General features: G+C 56.5%; 2 protein-coding genes and 1 non-coding gene across 3 annotated transcripts; all 3 read right to left on the reverse strand.

The window, feature by feature from the left end:
- Nucleotides 1–372: 372 nt before the first annotated feature.
- Nucleotides 373–20,573, reverse strand: MAN1B1 (mannosidase alpha class 1B member 1). The gene is given in 14 exon segments (XM_032261788.1): nt 373–1,168; nt 1,933–2,064; nt 2,151–2,348; nt 2,801–2,921; nt 3,208–3,398; nt 6,554–6,742; nt 7,063–7,211; nt 7,740–7,925; nt 9,700–9,809; nt 11,177–11,331; nt 18,395–18,531; nt 19,374–19,482; nt 20,338–20,508; nt 20,511–20,573. Coding segments are annotated over 14 exon segments (2,100 nt in total). The 5' UTR covers nt 20,559–20,573; the 3' UTR covers nt 373–964.
- On the reverse strand, nt 13,157–13,242 carry LOC116539245. The gene has a single exon (XR_004263962.1). It is a non-coding gene; the product is annotated as a small nucleolar RNA SNORD62 (small nucleolar RNA).
- LOC116539151 (translation initiation factor IF-2-like) lies at nt 20,487–22,143 on the reverse strand. The gene is made up of 2 exons (XM_032261852.1): nt 22,108–22,143; nt 20,487–21,797 (listed from the first exon to the last, which is right to left on the reverse strand). Exon 2 carries the CDS (start codon nt 21,097–21,099, stop codon nt 20,569–20,571), a length of 531 nt encoding a protein of 176 aa, XP_032117743.1. The 5' UTR covers nt 21,100–21,797; nt 22,108–22,143; the 3' UTR covers nt 20,487–20,568.
- Between the last annotated feature and the right edge of the window lie 1,055 nt (nt 22,144–23,198).

Below are 23,198 nucleotides of genomic sequence, written 5' to 3' on the forward strand. Positions count from 1 at the left end.
AGGGATGGCGGCAGCTGGCAGTGGAGTGACGAGGAGGATGACTGCTGCCACGGCCCAAGGCTTGGGGCCACAGCCCTGCCAGGCTGCTGGGAGGTGCCCGACCTGGGCCCAAGCATCCCTTAGCCATGTACCCCAGTGCCAGCCCCGCAGGGAGGTGGCCCCCATGAGACGCAGGAGTGAGGACGCCTTCTGCAAAGTGTCTGCCCCACAGGGCCAGTGACACCGAGGACCCCATGGCTGCTCCCTGCCCAGCGGCGGGGACAGCTGGAGTCCAGTCTCAGCAAACTGAATTCTGAGATGTGACCCAAAGAACTGCTCCTCCCCAACATCACCCGGACTTTCTAGTCACGGAGACCCCTACAGACAGTGACATCAGTTAGAGCAAATCGACTTTTATCTCCACCGAAAAGACTCATTCCACTGGAGTGGCCCGTGAGCCAGATGGACGTGCTGTCCAGCCCTCCAAGCCCCCGCGGGGCAGCCAGGAGGGTCCCTGAGTCCAGCTTGTAAACACCAGAGCCAGCCCTGGAGCTTCGGGCCTGTGGGGTCAGGGCAGCCCCTCCGGACCCTTGGGTGGGGATGCCTGAGGCTTCATGAGCTTGGGCAGGGCTGCACCCCGGGCGGTCCATTTGGTCACCACAGGCCCTGGGGCCACCTCAAAGCCCCCTGTGGTCAGCCCACAGAGAGGGGCTCAGGTTTCAACAATCATGAGTCATGATTACATTTTCTGGGGGAAGCAGGCGGAGGCTCCGCCGGCCCAGCCCACCCTGTATCACACGCAGGCTGACAGCTCTCACTTGGCCTCACCAAGTCCTGATGAAAGCAGAGGCCAGGAGGGGTCTAGAGCCAGGTGGGAACCCGGGTCACTCAGCGGTTGCCGGGGCCACATGGGCCCCTGGAACATGCCACAGACCCAACAAGGCGCCTCTGCCCCCCCGAAGACTCCCCACAGCAGCTGTCCCCACTAGGCGGTGGTCCAGATGGGCAGAGGATGGGCCTCGGTGTTGAACACGTAGGCGTCCAGGCTGAGCAGATCCGGGTCATCGGAGAAGAGCAGGAACAGGTATTTGAGCGTCTCCCCCAGGAAGAAGCTCTCCATCTTGTCCCTGGGCTCAGGCTTCTGAGGATCCTGGACGTTGTTGATGGAAGAATAGCCGCCCGAGGGGACCTGTGCACAGCCAGGGCGTCGTCAGGAGACAGGGCGCCCCCCACCCCACGGTGCATGCGGCCTTCTCAATAGACTGGCGCACCCTGCACCCCCACTCAGCCTCACTGCTGGGCGCCCCCACCCCATGGTGCACAAGGCCCCCAGCGCAGGCTTGGGATGATGGCCGCCCCCAGGCGAACTGTGGTTCCACGAGAAACCACCTGGAAATGCTAACAACCATCAAGTGACCAGGAGAGAAACTGCCTCCCCCGGAACGTGGTCTGAGGGGTCCTCACAGGGCGCAGGGCCGAGGGCCGGGGCAGATGGCGGGAGCTGAGGCAGCAGGGCCTCTGGCCATGGGACAGCAGAGCCAGGAGCTGACGTTCAGGCTTCATGGGGCTCCGCTGTAGAGGGCAATGGCCTGGGGAGGATGTGACCTGAAGGGGGACCTGGTCCACAGTGGGGATGGCGCCCCAGTCATGGGTGCACCTGCCTCTTAAATTGGGGGGATACTGGGCCCACAGCAGGGGCCCTCCCCAGATAGGCTATGCCCTGAGATGAAAATGAGGGGTACCCGGCCCCTTTGAGGACTGTGGGTGCCACACCATGAAGCTCAGAAAGGAGGGTGCCAGGGCCCCCAGGCTGTGACGCAGCCACCCCAAGGCTGCAGCAAGCCCACTCCTCCCCGACCTGGGCCACAACCACTGTGGGGGCAGGGCCAGCCCGAGCCCCACAGCCCAGCTGTGCGTGGCCCGGGGCGGGACACAGGGCGGACGGGCGCTCACCCGCGTGAAGCGGCTGAAGCTCTGCAGGATCTCCCAGCCCCAGTCCTGGTACTTGCGGTCCCCCGTGACGCGGTACAGGTAGAACAGGCTCTCCACCGTCTCTGGCCGCAGCAGGTTGTGCCTATCTGCCGGCTGTGGGCAGGGCAGAGCTCAGGGCGAGGCCAGCCCCAATGGCACCCTCCCAAGGGACCGCGGCCCAGGCCCAGGCCCAGGCCCACCTTGACCTCCACGTCCCGATGGCCTGGCTGGGGGTAAAGGTTGAAGTGCACGATCTCCGGGCTGAGCCCCGTCTCCATCTGCCGGTTCATCTGGTAACAAGTCTCCATGAGCTGCTGGGCCAGCTCCATGTGGCTGGCGGGCAGGCCGTGGTGGACACCCAGAGCCAGCGTCCCGGGCAGGAAGCACACCAGGTGGTCCTGGAATTAGACGGTCTCTTCAGCCCCAGACCCCAAGCCCCGCCCTCAGCCTGCAGCTGCACGGACAGCCAATGCTGGGCCCAGTGCTGCCTCAGCCCCTGGCACCCTGGGAGTGGTGGCCACACAAGGGCACCTGCCATGAATGGCAGAGCTGCCGCCTGGGCCAGGCCCCTCCAACACGGCCCCACACCCTCACTGCCTGAGGACCTGCTGCATGCTGCCAGCACAGGGAGGGCTGGGGGAGGGAGCTGCCCAGGGGAGCCCTGCCTGCCCGCATGCCACACAAGGCCTCACTGCCCTGCTGCTGGGACAGGCCTGGCTGGGCAGGCAGAGTCTACCTAGGGCCTCCGCACAGGCGCTGTTGCCAGAATTTCCTTGTTCTGACACCACAACTCAGGCACCTTGGAAGCCAAGGTAAAAGGGGTGGTCAGAGGCCCCACGGACACACTCACCATCTTGGCACTGAAGCGGCCGTGGGCAAGCTCCCCCACAAAGGTGAGCTTACTGGGCTCCGAGCGCCGCAGCAGGTGCGTTCTGATTCCCTCGATGGCTTCCATGTAGTCTTCCAGCAACCTGTGGACACCAGCAGTCACTTCACTATACCAGCATGGGTGCACGGGCTCCTGCGGGGCACCAGGGACAGGCACATCCTGGGCCCATGCAAGCTCAGCAGGCCTGGCCTTGCCAGACAGAAGGTGCCACCCCACACAGCCCATGGTCCTTAGTGAGAGTGGCCCCTTTCAGAGGTCATGGTGAGAAATGAATGAATATGCCCCCCACAGAAATACCTGGGCTGGGCCTGGCACACGGCATGGTGGGGCCTGTGGGGCGGGGCAGGGGGGCGGGCTGGGGGCCTTACTGTGTCTCCCGCTTCCCGCCTTGGATCCACTGCTTCAGCAGGTACTCGTAGTAGCTGTCGGCCCTGGCACCCAGCGTGAACACGCCCAGGTGGGTGAAGAGGCCGCTGTGGGTGTTGATGAACATGGGCACCAGCCCGTCCTTCTTCCCAGACAGCGAGTGGATGTGCTGTGTCACCTTCTCCACGGCCTCCTGTGACAGAAAGGAGAGTGGTGGGTTTGCTGTCTGGGGCAGAGCTGCGGGGTGAGCTGAGCTGCAGAGGGGCTCTGTGAGCTCTGCCCGCCCTCACCCCGGCACCAACTGACCCCCAGCAGACAGAGCTCTGTGCCCGGCCCACAGCTGTCCTGGCAGCCACACCACACAGCCACAGGCCACCAGTGCAACGCACCTGGACCTCACCGCCCCTGACAGGCGCTCACTACAGGGCTGGCCCGTCTTCAGGACAGCTCTCATCCCTGCCTCGAAGGGACAGCACCTGGCAGCCACAACCATCCCTGCATCAAAGGGACAGCACTGTCCTCATGACAGCCCGCCAGGCCTAGCCAGGCACGGCTTGAGGGACAGCAAGTGTGCCTGCCTTCTGAGCCCAGTGTTGCTCCCGAGGACACGAAACAACCGGCCCCACGCCCTCCTGGTCACCCCACTGATCCTCAAAGCCACAGCCACCCTCAGCTCCTTGGGACTCAGGCCCAGCTGGCAGCACCAGGCGTCCAGGCCCACAGAGGGGCACAGGGCACCGGGAGGTTGGGGCACACCCAGCAAGGGCTCTCCCCGTCTCTGCCCAACACAGACACCCAAACCCATGCCAAGTGCAAGGCCTGGCTGTTTATCCTGGTGTGGCGCTGGTGACATGGGCGTGCCCGTGGGCGCCCGGGGCCATTCTGAGCTGCAGTGGAAAGGCCTTCTAAATGTCTGCATGGGAGCCTCAGTGGATGGTATGGGCTGCACTGCTCACAGGTGGTCACAGCTGCTCTAAAGAGGGATGTGTCCAGGTCATGATTAAGAACAGGGTCTCCAATGTGAGGCTAAAGACATGAGCAACAATAAAAAACACACCAGCTGTGATTCATGAAAATGACAACCTGCAATCTATGGAAATACTTATTAACAAAGTAAAAAGAGGCCAGACACAGCGGCTCACACTGTAACCCACCACTTCGGGAGTGGGGTGATCAGATTGCTTGAACCCAGGAGTCTGAGATCAGCCCGGGCAACATGGCAAAACGTTGTCTCTACAAGAGAGACAGAGTTTCTTGTTAAAATTTTTAATTAGCCTGGTATGGCATCGTGCTCCTGTAGTTCTGGCTACTCAGGAGGCCACTGCACTCTAGCCTGGGCAACAGAGTGAGACTCTGTCTCTCAAAAACACAAAACAAAAGCAAAGTAAAAAAGCCAACAGATGGAAGAAAGTATTTGCAAATCCCACTTCTGATATGGAGTGACTATACAGAATAAATAAAGAACTCCTACAATTCAACACGGCAAACTCCCCACAGGCAGTGGGCCAGGCACAGTGGCTCACGCCTGTAACCCTGTCACCCCAGCACTTTGGGAGGCCAAGGAGAAGGGATCACCTGAGGTCAGAAGTTCCAGACCAGCCTGGCCAACACGGTGAAACCCTGTCTTTACTAAAAATACAAAAATCAGCTGGGCATGGTGGCGCACTGCCTGTGATCCCAGCTACTCAGGAGGCTGAGGCAGGACAGTTGCTTGAACCCAGGAGGCAGAGAGAGGTGGCAATGAGCTGAGACTGCGCCATTATACTCCAGCTTGGGCGACAGGGTGAGACTCCAACCCAAAACAAACTCAAACAAACACACCAGCAGCGAACCTATGAATTATGTTGAGTTAACAAAAAAATAAGTAAGGAAGGAAGAAGCTTCATACCTATAATCCCAGCACTTTAGGAGGCCAAGGCAGGTGGATCACCTGAGCGCAGGAGTTCCAGACCAGCCTGGCCAACATGGTGAAACCACAACTCCACTAAAAATACAAAAATTAGTTGGGTGTGGTGATGGGCACCTATCATCCCAGCTACTCTGGAGGCTGAGGCAGAAGACTCGCTTGAACCTGGTGGGGTGGAGGCTGCAGTGAGCCAAGATCGCGCCACTTCACTCCAGCATGGGTGACAGAGCTAAACCGCCTCAAAAAAAAAACAATACAGGCAAACGACCTAATGGCCGTTTCTCCAAGATGCACGAATGGCCAACAGGCACAGCACACGATCCCCAGCACTGTTCGCCATTTGGGAAATGCACATCAAAACCGCCATGGGAGGCCATGGGGACGCCGCTGCCACAGAACAGGGGTGGCGAGGGCGTGGACGGCTGAGCCCCACGCACCGCTGGCGGGAACGTGACGTGGTTTTGCCACTGTGGAAACAGTATAGTGGGGCCTCAAAAATTAAACACTGAACTACCACGTGATCCCGTGATCCAGCGTTTCCACCTCTGCTACTCAAAAGAGCCAAAGCAGAGCCTCAGGCAGGGGTGTGCACCCACGCTTACCACAGCGGCGCCCACAGCAGTCAGAACGGCACAGCCCTGGCGTCCAGGGGCGGAGGGAGGCCTAGCCATGCAGGAGACGCTCAGCCTTTAAAAGGAATTTCTGAACCGTCCTTCGCACGTGAAGCTTAAAGACAGTACGCTGCATGAAAGAAGCCGGAATGAAAGGACGAATCCGCGAGGCACAGCGGCTCACGCCTGTCACCCCAGCACTTTGGGAGGCCGAGGCGGGTGAATCATGAGGCTGGAGTTCAAGACCCACCTGGTCAACATGGTGAAACTCCATCTCTACCAAAAATATAAAAATTAGCCATGCGTGGTGGTGCCTGTAATCCCAGCTACTCGGGAAACTGAGGCGCAGAGGCTGCAGTGAGCTAAGATCGTGCCACTGCACTCCAGCCCAGGAGACACAGCGACACTCCATCTCCAAAAAACAAAATCTGTGTATGACACCACTCACATGAGGAACCAGTGAGGTCCAGGGAGAAAGCTGAATGGTGGTGTTTTCCAGGGACAGGGGAAGGACATGAGGGGTCACTGTGTGATAGGGGCAGCTTCCATTTTCAGATGGAAAGGGCTCTGGAGGTGGATGGGGCTGATGGCTGCACCTCATCAATACACACTCATGTGACGCCACTGACCTGCACTCCTGGAAATGGTTACGGCCACGCGTTTTATGTTCTCTCTCTCTCTCTCTCTCTCTCTCTCTCTCTCTCTCTCTCTCACACACACACACACACACACACACACACACACACACACACAGAGCACACTTGCTGTGATAAGCAAAGGGTCAAAGGGTGGCTAGAGGGGAACCGTCCGGCCGGAGGGCCCACCCCTTACCCGAAACTTCTTAGCCCCTGTGAGGCGCGAGAGCTCCCGGAACTCCAGCTGAATGCTGGTCACCTCGGCCACCGTGCTGTCGGAGGTCCACCGCGGCGGGTGGGCAACGCCGGTGCCGATGTTCACATCCGAGTAAGGGATCTTGGAGGGTGTTCTGAAGGCAGGCATTAGCCGATTTCCAAAATCCTCCTGTGTTCCAGCAGAGCAGAGAACCACCGTGTCAGGTCACCAGAGGCCTCGCCTACATGCCACAACACTCGCCCCCTTTCTTGGCTCAGTGGCGATGCAGAAGGCTCTCTGCGGCCAACACAGCAGCAAAGGAGACGGGCACCACTCTGCACCGAGGGAATTTCTCTACAAGGCGCAGTAGCCAGCAGTTCACGAATACGGGCTCAGCAACAGATCCCAGTGCGTGGGAAATGGGAACGGTCATGTCCCCGCAGCCCGTTCAAGTGGTAGCTTCTTGAGTGGAGCCCACCATCTCCCTGCAGACACCCCGGGACACTTACCGCCTTCCTCAGGAAGAGGCTGTCCCCGGACAGGTGGTAGGCGCTCAGGAGCCCCCCCAGGATGCGGATCGTGCTCTCAAACAGGTTCACGTCCACGTCCTTCTGGAAGTGCAGCTTCTTCGACACCCACTTCCTGGCTTCTTCAAATTCTGTGACGTGAAACGGTAAAGGGTGATGCAGAGACCAAGACGGCTCCAGCATCTTCTTACGATCTGTCTGTCTTTAAAATGCGCCTGGTGGGCCTGGGGGCTCACACCTGTAATCCCAGCACTTTGGGAGGCCAAGGCCAGAGGATCACTTGAGCCCAGGAGTTCGAGACCAGCTTGCGCAACACAGCAAAACCCCATCTCTACTAAAAATACAAAAGTTAACTGGATGTGGTGGCGCGTGCCTGTGGGCCCAACTACTGAGGAGGATGAGGGGTCAGGACTGCTTTGGGAGGCAGAGGCTGCAGGGAATTGAAATGGTGTCACTGCACTCCCGCCTGGGCCACACCGTGAGACTGCCTCAAGAACACCCCCCGTTCTGGGGCGTTATCATTCTCCTGCGCCCAGAAGGGAAAACCCACGGTCAGATGCAGACAGCAGCTTTCAGTCCCACGTGCAGCCCACACAGTCTGCTTCAGCACGCGAGGCCCACGCGCAGGGCTCAGCCCCTCCCCAGAAGCGGCCAGGTACCTTTCCTCAGACCCAAGATCCACATGGTGTCCAGGGCGTCGATGAGAGTGAGACCGAGGCCAAACCACTCGCTGAAGGATCTGGACACGGGCTTCAGCTCGTCGTGGCCCCAGGCGAACTTGCGGTACCCTTTCCACGCGTGAAGGAAGACGTCAATCACCCCCTTCTGGCGATAGTTTGGATTCGCTAGCAGGGGAGAGAGAACATGGGCCATGGCAGACGTGGTCCTGGCGTTGGCACAGACGGAAACCCTCAGGCAGAGCGCTGCTGTGACCCCGGCGGGTGTGGGATGATGGGAAGGGCAGCGGTGGGCACAGCAAGGCTTGGGCCACAAAGGCAGCAGCAGCCCCCAGGGAGAACACAACCTGCCAAGGGCCTGAGGCCTCTGGAGGCTGCACATGACGGCACCTGGCACCCAACCACCTGCCTGGGGCCCACGAACCTCCAACCGGGGCCCAGGCATGATGCCCTCCTTGGGCTGCAGTGACCTCTGGCCAAAGGGGACAAGGGTGGCTGCCCCGAAGGCGCTGGGATGACACAGTGAGCACGGCCTGCCTGTGGAGCGGTGGGTGAGTGTGGTGCCAACTCAGAGTGACCACCGCTGATGGCGCAGATCTTGACCGGATACCCTCGGTCACCCGCACTGACTGCGCTGCACCCTTGGTCACCCGCACTAACTCTGCCGCACCCTCGGTCACCCGTGCTCACCCCACAACACCCTCAGTCACACTCACTCTGCCACATGGGCTTCAGGTGCCTCACAGGAAATCACCCTGCACAGACGCACTGGAGTTGCCTTCTTCCTTTTTTTTTTTAAATGTATTTTTTGGCTCAGTGCAATAATCCATGCCTATAATACCAGCACTTTGGGAGGCTGAGGCAGGAGGATCACCTGAGGTCAGGAGCTCACGACCAGCCTGGCCAACATGGTGAAACCCCGTTTCTACTAAAAATACAAAACTCAGCCAGGTGTGGTGTCGCACGCCTGTAATGCCGGCTACTGGGGAGGCTGAGGCAGGAATTGCTTGAACCGGGAAGGCAGAGGTTGCAGTGAGGTGACAGAGCGAGACTCCGTCTCATAAGAAACTGTTTGTTTGTTTTTTTTATAGAGATGAGGACTCAGTATGTTGCCCAGGCTGGTCTTGAACTCCCAGACTCAAGTGATCCTCCCACCTCAGCCTCCCAGAGTGCTAGGATCACAAGCATGACCCACCACGTCCGGCCAACATACAAACTGGTGTGTGGACTGACGTCGGTAACGGCGCCATCTGAGAAGGCTCCGAGGCCGCCGCCTCGTGCTGACGGCACTCATGAATACCGCAGAGACTGCTACACGTCTCTCACAGGCCTGGGGCTGGGAGTCCCAGCTCTGGGCTCCCTCCCCACCTCAGAGGCACCTGGGACATGATGAGAGCAGGCCTCTGGGCTCAGCGATCTGCCATGGGTCCCCACAGACAAGCAAACGACCCTGGCGGTGGCTGACGTCACCTGGCTTTCTGTCTCTGGAAGGGGAGGATGGGCCGCTTACTGTGTCCCAGGGTGTCATGGGGCTGAAAGTGGCCGCACACAAGGAGCTTGGCCAAAGGTCAGCACATGGGAAGCCCCAGCAAATGGTGCTCAGAATGAAGCGGCCTCCAGAGTGGCGTGGGACTGGCCAGGCCTGAGACAGTACACAGTGCGGGCAGCGGGCTCCACAGATCCCGTGGGGCGGCCTGGCCCAGATGCAAACCGCCCACACACACACTCCTCTGCAGCCACATGCTCAGGGACAGCAAGCCAAGAGCCACGTGGTGTCACCAAGGCTGCAGAACACGTGAGGACTCAGACAGCAGGTGATGCCAAAGGGTAAGGTGCATGTCAGGGCCAGGGGGCACCATGACCAAGACAAGGCCCACACCCGTCAGCTACAGCCCCCAGCCCCTGAGCACCCAGGGAGGAAGCGGCGCAGGCATGGCCTCACCTGGCGGGCCTTGTGTCCTGGCCAGTGGCAGGGAAGGCTTCGTGGGCATTTCTGCTTTTCTTGAAGGGAGCTCAGTGCCCTGCTCAGGCTCGATCACTGCTCCCCTCCAGCTTCGGGGGAGAAGGAAGGGCGTCAGCTGCCGTGAAACCTGCCACATTTCCCACCCCCACACTTGACACGGCTGAGGCAGGGCCCTGCACCCACCACGGTCCCATCTCCCTGCAGTGAAACACAACTTGGCCCTGAGCTCCCGTGCCTGAGCGCCAAGACCACAGCGCTGCTCCAGGGTCGGGCCCGGCCTGGGGAATCGTAAGAAATACCACTGCAGAAGTCGGAGGTGGGGGGCCTCTACAGTGGAGGACCAGAGAATCTGTCATCCAAACAGGGCACTAGTGACAGTGAGGTGACCCCAGGATGGCCACACAGACTCTGCTGTCCCTACATGGGACACATGGCACCCCAGACTCCCCATCTAGAGCGCGGCTGTGAGCCCGCGTGGAGGGCTTGCTGCACAACCTCCTAGCTGTGGCTGGGCCCAAGCGCACGTTCTCTTAGGGGCCTGCGGAGAATCTGCCCCAGCTCAGTGAAAGGCCTCTTACAGCCACTGACGATTTACATGCTGGAGTAGAAACGTGGTACCTTTACAAGCTGAGGTCCGAGGCTCTTTTGCTCTGAACGTAACGCCTCCTTGCATTCATGCGAATGCTAACTAGAGTGCAGCCGCCTGCAAATTTCTCCTCGTGGCGGTGAGGACCCCTCACGTGCACACGTCCACGGCTCTCACCACGGGCCTGAGCTCAGGGCCTCTGGGCCCGTTTCTTCAGGGCCCACCCCTCACAGCTGAGGACCCCGTCTCAGGCCACTCCTTCCCAGCAGCCCTCACTGGCCCTGCCTCTGTCCATAGGGCACAGCTCAGGTCTGACCCACGCTCTGCCACGGAGGGAGGATGGGGGAGCCCTTCCTTCCACCTTAACTACAGCAACTCTGTTTCTACGAGCGTAACACGGAGCCAGCAACGAGGCTGAGACACCTCCAGTGCCGAGGCCTCACCGGGACCACAACCTGGACCCTGACCACGTGGGCGGAGGCAGTACCCTAGGAGCCTGGCACAGGCAACTCCCTCTCCCTCTGCTCACTGCCCAAACAGATGGGGCTCGGGAAGGGACGGCCCAGGCAGCCTGTCCAACTCTGAGCCCAGCTTCCCGTCCTCTGACCCAAGACCCCCCGCCACTCACCCATGCACCCTTCACACGCACATGAAATGGTCTCGTTCTGAAACATGACTGCATACCATGAGGACAGAAGCAGGGACCTACTTCAGCTCTGACCTCCAGTTTTAAAAATTCGACTCTAATCCAAGGTTAATGAAGACAGATGACAGAGCATCCACTGTTAGTTTCTAAGGAGAGTCCACCGCAGACACAACGCTGTTTTTCGCTGTCTTGTTTTCCGAAACAGAAAGCCCTGCGCTGCGTACCTGATGACCGTCCTCTGCGGGTCTCCGTCCGGGCGGGTGCCCACAGGGGCTTCTTCCCTTTTCTTGGCCTCCTCCTGCGTCCCATCCTTCAGATCTTGGCTGGGGGGTCTAATCTGCAGGTGAGGTGGTCCCCGCTGGATGAGCCTTGGTGACTTCTGGATAGAAATGGGTCACACAGGAAGTCACTGGGCACCTGCAAGCTGCCCTTCTTTCCCTGTAAGGGACGCTCTCAGGTGTAGCCCACACCTCCCGACTGAGCTTCTGTCCTCAGACTCAATACTCTGGTTTAAAATACGATAGGCAGCTTCAGGAGACAGATCTTAGGAGCCTGGGGGCACTGCCAACTGGCTCAACTGCCCCAGGCAAAGCACTTAAGCCCCTCCCATGGCGCAAATATTTCAAAACTCTCACAAGTCCTAAAGCGTTAACGAGAATGAGCTGGAGCAAACACCAGCAACAGCTCTGGGTCCCCAGGCCTCCCACAGTCACCCGCAACGTGCCGAGGGCGCCCAGAGTCACCCGCAACGTGACGAGGGCGCCCACAGAGTCACCCGCAACGTGACGAGGGCGCCCACAGAGTCACCCGCAACGTGACGAGGGCGCCCAGAGTCACCCGCAACGTGACGAGGGCGCCCAGAGTCACCCGCAACGTGACGAGGGCGCCCAGAGTCACCCCCAACGTGACGAGGGCGCCCAGAGTCACCCGCAACGCGACGAAGGCACCCAGAGTCACCCGCTACATGTCGAAGGCGCCCAGAGTCACCCGCTACATGACGAAGCCACCCACATATGGAGGTGCCCACACAGAGTCACCCGCAACGTGCGGAAGGCGCCCACACCCTTGCTACGAAGCACAAATTCCGACCACACAGGGAGCCGCGTTCCCCTTGTCAGGGGCCCCACCGTGTGTCGCGGGTCTTCTACCCGCCCCCACCTCCCCATCCCGTGTCTCCCCACATGCAGGCACAGAGCCCCACCCCTCTCCTCCCTTCCCCACGTAAACAGGACCACAGGAAAGTAGGGCCCTGCTGCACACAGTCACAGACTGAGGCTTAGACACTCCTGTGCGTGGCTAGAGGCAAATTCATTCCCTCCTATGGCCGCAGTTTTCCATGGTATTACCAAACCTTAATTATAATAATAATAATTATTATTACAGAGACAGGGTCTGCCTATGTTGCCCAGGCTGGTCTCAAACTCCTGGCCTCATGAATTCCTCCTCCCTTGGCTTCCCAAAGTGCTGGGATGACAGGTTGGAGCCGCCGCACCCAGCCCAAACCATAATTTTGTATTTTACTGATGGATAGACTGTTCTACCTTTTTTTTTTTTTTTTTTTTTAAAGGAAAGAACACTGACTTATGGCTGGGTGCGGTGGCTCACGCCTGTAATGTTTGGGAGGCTGAGGCAAATGGATCACCTGAGGTCAGGGGTTCAAAACCAACCTGGCCAACGTGGCGAAACCCCATCTCTACTAAAAAATACAAAAAAATTAGCCAGGCATGGTGGTATATGCCTGTAATCCCAGACAGAGTCTCGCTCTGTCACCCAGGCCAGAGTGCAACGGCATGATCTCAGCTCACTGCAACCTCTACCTCCCAAGTTTAAGCGATTCTCCTTGTCTCAGCCTCCTGAGTAACTGGGATTACAGAGGCCCACCACCACACCCGGCTGATTTTCTGTATTTTTAGTAGAGACAGGGTCTCACCATGTTGGCCAGACTGGTTTTGAACTCCTGGTCTCAAGCAATCTACCCGTCTTGGCCTCCCAAAGTGCTGGGATTACAGGCGTGAGCCACTTCGCCTGGCCCCAGCCTGTTTTTTTTTTTTTTAAATAGAGACAGGGTCTCTCACTATGTTGCTCAGGCTGGTCTCGAACTCCTGGGTTCAAGCAATCTGCCCACCTCAGCCTCTCGGGTGCGGAGATGACAGGTGTGAGTAACCAGGTCCACTGTGTGTTCACCTACCCTCTTCCTGCCCAGGTGGCTCAATCACTGTCCTCTTCATCTCCCTGCTATTGAGTCCACAGTGGAAGGTCAGAAGGAACTATTAGAATTACATCACTAAGATCATCTTTTTTTTTTTTTTTGAGACAGAGTCTTGCTCTGTTGCCCAGGCTGGAGTGTAGTGGCACGATCTCAGCTCACTGCAATCTCCGCCTCCCGGGTTCAAGCAATTCTCTCTGCCTCAGCCTCCCAAGTTGCTGGGATTACAGATGCCTGCCACTATGTCCAGCTAATTTTTCGGATTTTCAGTAGAGACGGGGTTTAACCATGTTGGACAAGCTGGTCTCGAACTGCTGACCTCCTGACCTCAGGTGATCCACCCACCTTGGCCTCCCAAAGTGCTAGGATTACAGGCATGAGCCACCACACCCAGTCCATCCAGTCTTAAATCACCATTATGAGGGTGAGGTACGGTGGCTAACACCTGCAATCCTAGCACTTTGGGAGGCCAAGGCAGGAGGATCACTTGAGCCCACGAGTTCCAGACCAGCCTGGGCAACAAAGCGAGACCCCATCCTACAAAAAATTTAAAAAAATTAGCCAAGTGTGGTGGCACATGCCTATAATCCCAGTTACTTGGGAAGCTGAGGCAGGGAATCACTTCAACCTGGGATGTGGAGGTTGTGGTGAGCAGAGATCAGGCCACTGAACTCCAGCCTGGGCAATAGAGACTCTGTCTTAAAAAAATAAAATAAAACCACCACTACGAGTTCAATGATCACAGTTTTATGATCTTGTAGGAAAGTTCACCTGAGTTTTACTCCCAAATTTTTCTTTTCTCTATGAATTTTAGAATCATCTTTAAAAACAGAGGTTGGAATTTTGATAGGGAGTCAATGGATTTACAGATTAATTTAGGGAGAACTTAAATTTTTTTTTTTTGAGACAGAGTCTTGCTCTGTCACCCAGGCTGGAATGCAGGGGTGTGATCTCAGCTCACTGCAATCGCCACCTCCTGGGCTTAAGCGATTCTTCTGCCTCAGCCTCCCGGGTAGCTGGGATTACAAGAGTGAGCCACCACCTGGCTAATTTTTTTTTTTGTATTTTTAGTACAGAAGGGGTTTTGCTATGCTGGCTAAGCTGATCTTGAACTCCTGGCCTCAAGTGATCCACCAGTCTCAGCCTCGCAAAGTGCTGGGATTACAGGTGTAAACCACCACACCCGGCCGAATTTATACCTTTATAGCAGAAGAATACACTGTCTAATATTTAGGTCTTTTCAAGTATTTTTTGAGTTTTATAGTTTTATTCATACGGATTATGCCTATGAATTTGGTGGCATTCTTTTTTCCTTGGTTTTTAAACCCAGAAGAATTACCAAGTTCATTTTTATGTTTAAATACAACTTCTAAGTCCATGATTTCCCCTTCAAAAGCAGGGCGAAAATGTGCAAGCAGAGCTTTTAGAGTCCTCTCTTGTGGCGATCAGCTGTTCCTTTAGCTTGGTTCTTGGTACGTGTAGTCAGCTGTACTTTGCTCTGAAAACATTTGTTAAATGGGTGGCATTCTTTTCTTGTTATTATAATGGAGCTCTGTTTTCTCTTTTCTTTCTTTTTTTGAGATTGAGTCTCACTCTATCGCCCAGGCACAAGCTCAGCTCACTGCAACCTCTGCCTCCCAGGTTCAAGTGATTCTAGTGCCTCAGCCTCCTGAATAGCTGGGATTGCAGCTGCACACAACCACGCCTGGCTAATTTTTATATTTTTAGCAGAGATGGGGTTTCACCATGTTGGCCAGGTTGGTCTCAAACTCCTGACCTCAAACCTCAAGTGATCTGTCTGCCTCAGCCTCCCAGAGTGCTGAGTTTACAGGTGTGAGCTACCACGCCCTGCTGAGATCTCTTCATATTTCTAATTGATTATTGCTGCTATACAGCAAAGTTGCCTAAAACTAATTTCTAAGCCTGATAAGTCATAAGAAGCATACTCAGTAAAGGATGAAATGTTCTAACTCACAACAGTCTTACAAATAATAAAGGAAAACATTAAATTCCTAAGAATCATCGAAGAACACGGACGCCTTACAGGATGGAGCACATGCAGCCCTTCATCCCCTCTCCCCTCCTGCAGCGTCCTTGCTTCTAGGGGGGACACAAACGTCCACAAAAAGCAGGCACCCGCTTTTGACTGCCGTGTGGGAGACATTTCCACCACGAGAACACCCAGGGCTGCAGTGGTACCACTCCCAGGGCCCGTAGCAGGGGAAGCAAGTTTGGGAACAGCATGTCATGATACCCGTCATTAGACATCAAAATTTACACAACCTTTAACTCATAATGGTTTATGGACAATGGATGTAACAAATGAAGAAAGAATCAACAGATAAATGATTTAACAAACGATGGTTTATCCATGCAATGGAAAAGAGCTATAAAAATCTGCGTGAAAGGGAATATCTCATAATGTGCATGAAAAAAACAGGAACCAACCCAGCCCCTAACCCTCAATTACATATATACATGTGTATCCAAATACCAACCCAGCCCCTAACCCTCAATTACATATATACATGTGTATCCAAATACCAATCCAGACCCTCGCCCTCAATTACGCATACATGTGTGTATCCAAATAAAATTATTATTTTTTTTCTTGAGACAGGGTCTCCCTGTCACCCAGGCTGGATCATAGCTCACTGCAGCCTCAACCTCCCAAGCTCAGGCGATCCTCCCACGTCAGCCTCCCAGGGAGCTGGGACTACTGGCATGTGCCACCATGCCTGGCTAATCTTTTTTTTTTTTTTTTTTTTTTTGGTACAGATGGGGTCTCACCATGTTGCCCAGGCTGGGCTCAAGCACTCAGCCTCCCTTGGCCTCTGAAAGTGCTGGGATTCCAAGTGTGAACCACCATGCCTGACCCAAATAAACTGAAGGACATACACCAAATGTTTCAAGAGTTGCAGTGGGTACAGGCGTCACGTGCGGTCGTGTTTTCTTCCCATGAATAATTCTGGATGTTCCCATTTTCTCCCCTCAGCCCCCATAACATTTGAAGTTAGCCAGGTGTAGTGTCTCATGCCTGTGATCCCAGCACTTTGGGAGACTGAGACAGGAGGATCACTTCAGCTCAGGAATTGGAGACTAGTCTGGGCAACACAGCAAGACCTCATCTCTATTATAATGTAAATCTGGCCGGGCGCAGTGGCTCACGCCTGTAATCCCAGCACTTTGGGAGGCTGAGGCAGGTGGATCATGAGGTCAGGAGTTCAAGACCAGCCTGGCCAACATGGTGAAACCCCATCTCTACTAAAAATATAAAAATTACACGGGCGTGGTGGCGTGCGCCTATAATCTCAGCTACTCAGGAGGCTGAGGCAGGAGAATTCCTTGAACCCGGGAGGCGGAGGTTGCAGAAAGCCAAGATCACAACACTGCACTTCGGCCTGGGTGACAGAGTGAGACTGTCTCTAGGAAAAAGAAAAAAAAAGAAATCAGCTGGGTGCAGTGGCTCATGCCTATAATCCCAGCACCGAGAGGCCGAGGCAGGCAGATCACGAAGTCAGGAGATCAAGACCAACCTAACACAGTGAAACCCCATCTCTACTAAAAATACAAAAAATTAGCCGGGCATAGTGGCACGTGCCTATAGTCCCAGCTACTCGGAAGGCTGAGGCAGGAGAATGGCTTGAACTGGGAGGTTGAGGTTGCAGTGAGCCAAGATTGCTCTACTGCACTCCAGCCTGGGCGACAGAGCAAGACTGTATCAAAAAAAAAAAAGAAAGAAAGAAAAAGAAAGAAACCTAAACACCCCCATGGCAGTCTGAGAGCGGCCAAGCTCATGGGGGCCAATGCCCCTCTTGCTGGGATCCTTGGCCAGTGGGCAGGAGCCTGCCTCCACCTCCCAGCCCAGGAGCTGTTCCTCAGCAGGTGACGACTCCCAAGGCTGCTGTTAGAAAGCGCTTCCTGTCTGTCCCTGTGACACCCCTGCAGGGAAGTGAAACCTTCACCTGGTGCTGAGGACTTCCGCCACAGGGGAAGCTCCCAGCGCACTCCCACATCTCCTAGACACAGTCACAGCTGCACCAACAATAGTACCTAACACCCTAAGGGCCTTCAGAGGGTTCCGAGCAGCCACATCAGAGTCAGCACTGGTGTTCCCAGGGGCGTCGGGGATGTGGCTGTTCTTCCTGATCCAAACCTTCACTGACAGGACATTTTCCTGCTTCTCTGGCAGCCTCCTGACCCATTCCCAGTCTCCACTGCCCCTGCCCTCCTCCCTGATCCCAATCTTTTCAGCCAGGCTGGCCCCTTCCTCCAACCTTTGCGGACGACACAAACCATCCATACCTAGGGAATCCTAAACCCTGTCTCCTCTGGCAGACTCTGATCCTGGCACACCCTGCCCACCACGGTCTCCATGGTACCTCCCAGGCATCTCACGCTGGGCAGATCCAAAACGGAGCTCCATGGTGGCCCCTCCACCGGGGACCTGCCCTCCCTCTTCCAGCCCATTCCTTTGGACTCCTCCCCGCACTCAGCTTTTCCCACGGCCAGGCAGCTCTTCCGGCCTCCTGCCCTCCACTGCGTCTCCACCTGTAGCCAGAGCAGTTTCAGGGTAAACATCTCTCTCAGACACGCAGGCCACGCCAAAATCTTCCTGTGTACATCAGCTGAAAACTCCAGGGCTGCCTCCAGGACCTGCAGGACCACGGCTGGACTGAGCCAGCCCCCGCTCCGCTCCCAGCCCTGGGAATTTCACCTTCCGCAGTATGCCAAGGTCCCCCTTGCCTCAGGCAGTTTCACTCAGGCTCAAGTCGGCCTCTCCCCACCCTGCCCGGTGCCAGCAGCTTCTCAGCCCTCAGATCTTGCCCTCAGTGCCACGGGCTCCCCTGGGCCCTCAGATCCAGCCACTGCTCTTCCCCAGCGCCCTGCTCTTTTCCACACAGGACGTACACCGTGTGCCACCTGCCTCTGCCCGTCTGCGGCTGGTTTCTCACCAGCCTCTCCTACCAGCTGTGGCCACTCAAGAGAAAACAAGTCCATCTTATTCAACACTGCACGGTCAGAACTAAAATGGTAACTGGCCTTGGCTGGTGTTCAAGAATGAAGCAAAGACTGTGCCTCTCCTTACCCAAGTAGTATTCAACCAGTCCAGACGAGAGACAGGCCAACACATGGAACACATGGTAAAGGAAAATAATTCTTTTCGATCTTCAATGGTTTGAAATGCCTCTGGATGGGACCCCCGTTATAACTCCATACCATGTGCTCAAAGTACCTGCGATGAAATCTCTGGGAAGTCTTCAGGGTTGGTGTCTGCCTTCTGAGGAGCTGGTAAGACAGGTGGATTTGCTGGTTTCAACCCTGTGATTTCTGGCCTCATCTTCTGCTCTTCCTCTAGCCTGACAGCCAGAGCTGAATGAGAGAAGCTATTTTATTTCAAATATACCACAAGGCCTACAAGAGATTTAAATTGCTTCATAAAAACACTTGGCAGGCATTATCCATTACAAACCAACATTATGAGGCCTGACAGTCACCAGAATGAATTCAACAATGGCCCAAGGGAATGAAATCTTTTCAAAACACTTGACAGTGTGTGTCCTCATCCATGATACAGAACCCCACATTTTTGCTTTCCCATTTTCCAACCAGGGAAGTTCAGCATGTGACAGATGGGCACCTGGCGTCTCAGTTCTGGGACTACGGTGCAGGGATGGGGCTGGGCCACCCTTGGGTACCGTCCTGGGCTCAGGGCCACCCTGGCCAAGTGGGCAAGGAGCCTGGGGTCTTACATTCAGTGAAGTTCAGCATGTGGCACTGGGGCACATGAGCAACCTGCAGGAGCCCTTTAGCTTTGCTCCTAAGAGAAGCATCTTAGGCAAAGGCAGAAAAGATTCTCTACGTCCTCATGAGAACTCTGCCTGTTCCTTTCCAAACACACGCTAATGTGTGCTACAAAATTAGTGTGGTTATTTAGGCTGTGTTCAAGTCCATGAGCTGAATTACTCTATGAGAGAGGCCGGACATAACAGTACTTACACCAGATACCTAGAAAGCAGTCAGACAGCATCAAATTAAGATCTGTGTTCTAGCCAGGTGGTTAAATACAGCTCTACCTTTCTCTTTATCTTGATTTCTTGCCAATTCGTTGCCACATATGCCTCTTGGAGCTGTTTAAGGTAGAATGCAAGATTGCTTCTGCCCGATCAACCCTCAACACAGATACCATTTTCAAATATATGTGTTTCTGATACCTTTCCAATGGTCAGCCAAGTTGATGTAGAAGAGGAGTCCACAGAAAATCAAAAAGACAAGGAGGAAGAGAATCACATTCCGTTGCAATCTTGACAGTTGCTTCCATTTCTAAGGGAGGTACAGAGAATGACATTTCTTACTGAACGTATCACATGGAAAGTCTCAACTGTCACAAACTGTGAGGACAATAAGGAATTCGTAAAGATCCAGTGTTCAGCTCTATTTCTTTTTCTTTTGGAGACAGGGTCTCAGTCTGTCAGACCTAGGCTGGAGCGCAGCGGCTGGAACGTGGCATGAGCCACCGCAACCAGCCAGCTCTACTTCTTTTGAATGGGGAGAAGCTGCCTCCCACCAGGGAGTATGAACATTGCTGAGACAACACTCTAGATGTCATTAGTACACTGGTTCGGGTGTGATAAAAATAAGAAAAATAGAAACATTTCTGTCACATTTCATCAGCAGTGAAGAAAGATTCCCGCGATTCCCCCAGATGGAGCCCAAGCCCCGTCCAGGCCATGCACGTATCCGGATGTGGTAAGTTATCGATGCCCTTGAGCCTGAGCCCACCACCAACACACTAGGAGCCAACCACGAGGGGCTCATTTCTCACTGTACCGAGGGGAGCATACACTGTAAGGAAGTGTTGGTTTCCACTCCAGGAGGAACCAGGGCCTAGGCCAGGACCTTGCAGAAAAGCGAACGAGGCCCAGACAACCTGCTGGGGCTCCGAGACCTCCTCCCACCACCGCCCCGCAGAATTCGGGCCACTGAGACCGCTGCAGGCGAGCCGACCACGACTGCCCCGACCCGGAACGCACATTTGCCCTTTTTTGTAGGGAAGGGGTGGACAGGCCGGCGCCGGGGGAGTCGTGTCCTCCCGCCCAGGCCCCGCTCGAAGCTGCAGGCAGGGAGGGCGGCGGGCGCAGCGGCCCCGGTCCCGGGTCAGCCCGGCGCGGCCCTCACCCTCCAGCACGAGCGCCGCCGCCAACTCTTGCTGTTGTCGTAGGTCTCGCCAAAGCTCAGCGTCACCGAGATGAAGTCCCGATGAGGCGGCGGCGGCGGCGGCGGGTACATGACAACGGTGGTGGCGACGGCCCGGGGGACCCCGCCCACTGGCGGCGTCAGGAGGTCCGACTCTGGGAAGAACCGAGAGCTCCTCTCCTTCGGCCCTCGCAGGCAGCCATTGCACCGCCGTCAACAGCCCGCCCATCGCACGGCTACGCGACTGCGCATGCGCTGCGTCTCCCTAAAGCCACTGCGCCTGCGCCGGTCGCCGCTGCGTTCCAGCGTGCGAGGCTGCGTTGTGCGGCGCTGCGTCAGAGAACAGCGGCGGCTCCGCCCAGCCCTCGGGTTCACCGCGTTTGCGCCCGGCCGCGCATGCCCAGATACGCCCGGGGCGCGGCGGTGGCAACAGGGCGGTCCTGGGATCCTCCCGGGGCGTGGTCGCTGCCGCGGATCCCGCGTGGGTCGCTCCGCGGTGCTGGCGCTGGGCTCCTCTCGCCTCCTGTAGTCGGGCGGCCCCGGCTTTGCCCGCGCACTCGCGGGAGCACGCAGACACCCGGGAGCCGCGGAGGCGGCCGGGCGGCGCCGCCATGTTGGCAGCAGTCCCCGGCGCCCGACGCCTTGGTCCCGGGCCCGCGGCGCGGGGATGGAGCTGGGCCGCCCTTGGGCGCCGTCCTGGGCTGGGGGCCATCCTCGTCGCGTGGTCACCGGCAAGGAGCCCATGGCCTCACCGGGGCGCAGCCCCAGGGGCCGAGGGAAGGACCGGACCCTCCCGAGGTCGCGGACCCCGCAGGGCGGGGCGGAGCTGGGCGGCACCCGGGCTGGGGCGGCCGCTACCCCGAGCCAAGCTGGCCGCTCCGCCGGGGCTCGAGCGATGCGCCTGGGCAGGGGCCGAGCGGCGGGCCAGACCCACAGTCCCCGCGCCGTAGACGGGCCGGGGCTTTCAGACACGCCGGCCCTCGAACCCGCTAGCCCTGGAGGTCAGCTTGAGATGACTGCGCTTTCTGCGCGCGTTGTCCTCCCCCAAATGACAAGCGACGTCCCTGGCCGCCCGAGGCCCTCCCTTCCTGGAACCTCAGCCTCGGCCCCTCTTCGTTCTCTCCTGGCCAAGCTGCCCGCTGCCCCTTGGGCGAGTCTGCGCATCCCACGGTCCTGGCTGCGGCATTTCTGGGTGTCTGGAGGGCCCGCCCCCCACCCTGGCAGCTCAGTACGTGGCTCGTCCCTGTTCCCCTGCCCTTCTAGGGGTCATCTTGCGGTCTCTCTTGGTCTCTGCCCCCTGTGACACTTGCCTTTACCCAAATGGAGTCACTTATGTCACATTCTATAGAGTCTGGAGGTCATGAAGAAGCCCTCACAAATACATTAACAACGGCTGTCTTGCCAGTCAGCTAACGCCGGGGCCTGCGGCAAACCCTGCTAACCTTTGGGTTTTTTTTTTTTTTTTTTTGGACGGAGTTTCGCTCTTGTTACCCAGGCTGGAGTGCAATGGCGCGATCTCGGCTCACCGCAACCTCCGCCTCCTGGGTTCAGGCAATTCTCCTGCCTCAGCCTCCTGAGTAGCTGGGATTACAGGCACGCGCCACCATGCCCAGCTAATTTTTTGTAGTTTTAGTAGAGACGGGGTTTCACCGCGTTGACCAGGATGGTCTCGATCTCTTGACCTCGTGATCCACCCGCCTCAGCCTCCCAAAGTGCTGGGATTACAGGCTTGAGCCACCGCGCCCGGCCTACCTTTGGTTTTTATAACCTTTGGTTTCTTTTTTTTTTTTTTTGAGATGGAGTCTTGCTCTGTTGCCCAGGCTGGAGTGTAATGGAGCGATTTCGGCTCATTGCAACCTCTGCCTCCTGGGTTCATGCGGTTCTCCTATCTCAGCCTCCCGAATAGCTGGGATTACAGGTGCACACCACACACTCGGCTAATATTTTTGTATTTTTAGTTAAGACCGGGTTTCACCGTGTTGGCCAGAATGGTCTGTATCTCCTGACCTCGCGATCCACCTGCCTCGGCCTCCCCACAGTGCCTGGCTAACCTTTGGTTTCAAACAGCTTATGGTAACTTCTCTTTCTCTTTAAAAGATTTATCTTGGGGCCAGGCGCCGTGGCTCCTGTAATCCCAGCACTTTGGGAGGCTGAGGCAGGCAGATCACTTGAGGTCAGGAGTCCAAGACCAGCCTGACCAACTTAGACCCCGTCTCTACAAAAAATACAAAAAAAAATAGCTGGGCGTGGTGGCACATGCCTGTTGTCCTAGCTACTCAGGAGGCTGAGGCAGGAGAATTCCTTGAACCCAGAAGGTGGAGGTTGCAGTGAACCAAGATCACACCACTGAACTCCAGCCTGGGCGACAGAGCAAGACTCGTGTCACAAAAAACAAAAACCCTTGGGCGGTGCACAAGGAGTCACTACAGTGACTCCTGCCTGTAGTAATCCTAGCACTTTTGGAGGCCAAGGTGGGCAGATCCCACAAGCTCAGGAGTCCAGCCTGGGCAACAGGGTGAAACCCATATCTCTACAAAAAAATACAAAAATGAGTGTGGTGTAGTAGTGTGCACCTATGGTCCCAGCTACTCTGGAGGCTGAGGTGGGAGGATCACCTAAGCCCATTAGGACGAGGCTGCGGTGAGCCTTGATCGTACCACTGCGCTCCAGCCTGGGAAACAAGAGACCCAGTTCCCCCCCCCCCCCCCAAAAAAAATTCCCCCTTTTCTTTATCCCCACCCTACCCCCACCATGCCTATGGCCCACTGAGGCCTGCATACCCTAAATTGCAGTCATCTGTTATTCTCAATTAAATGCATTTGTTCTGGAGAGCCTGAGTTTCT

The sequence above is a fragment of the Sapajus apella genome, unplaced genomic scaffold (assembly GCF_009761245.1).
Source record: "Sapajus apella isolate SASKATOON/1434 unplaced genomic scaffold, GSC_monkey_1.0 scaffold126, whole genome shotgun sequence".
Taxonomy (NCBI): Eukaryota; Metazoa; Chordata; class Mammalia; order Primates; family Cebidae; genus Sapajus; species Sapajus apella.

Bases quoted from the DNA above. Each gene is read 5' to 3' on its own strand.
- LOC116539151 (XM_032261852.1), bottom strand. From the start codon at position 21,099: ATGGGCTCCTTGCCGGTGACCACGCGACGAGGATGGCCCCCAGCCCAG.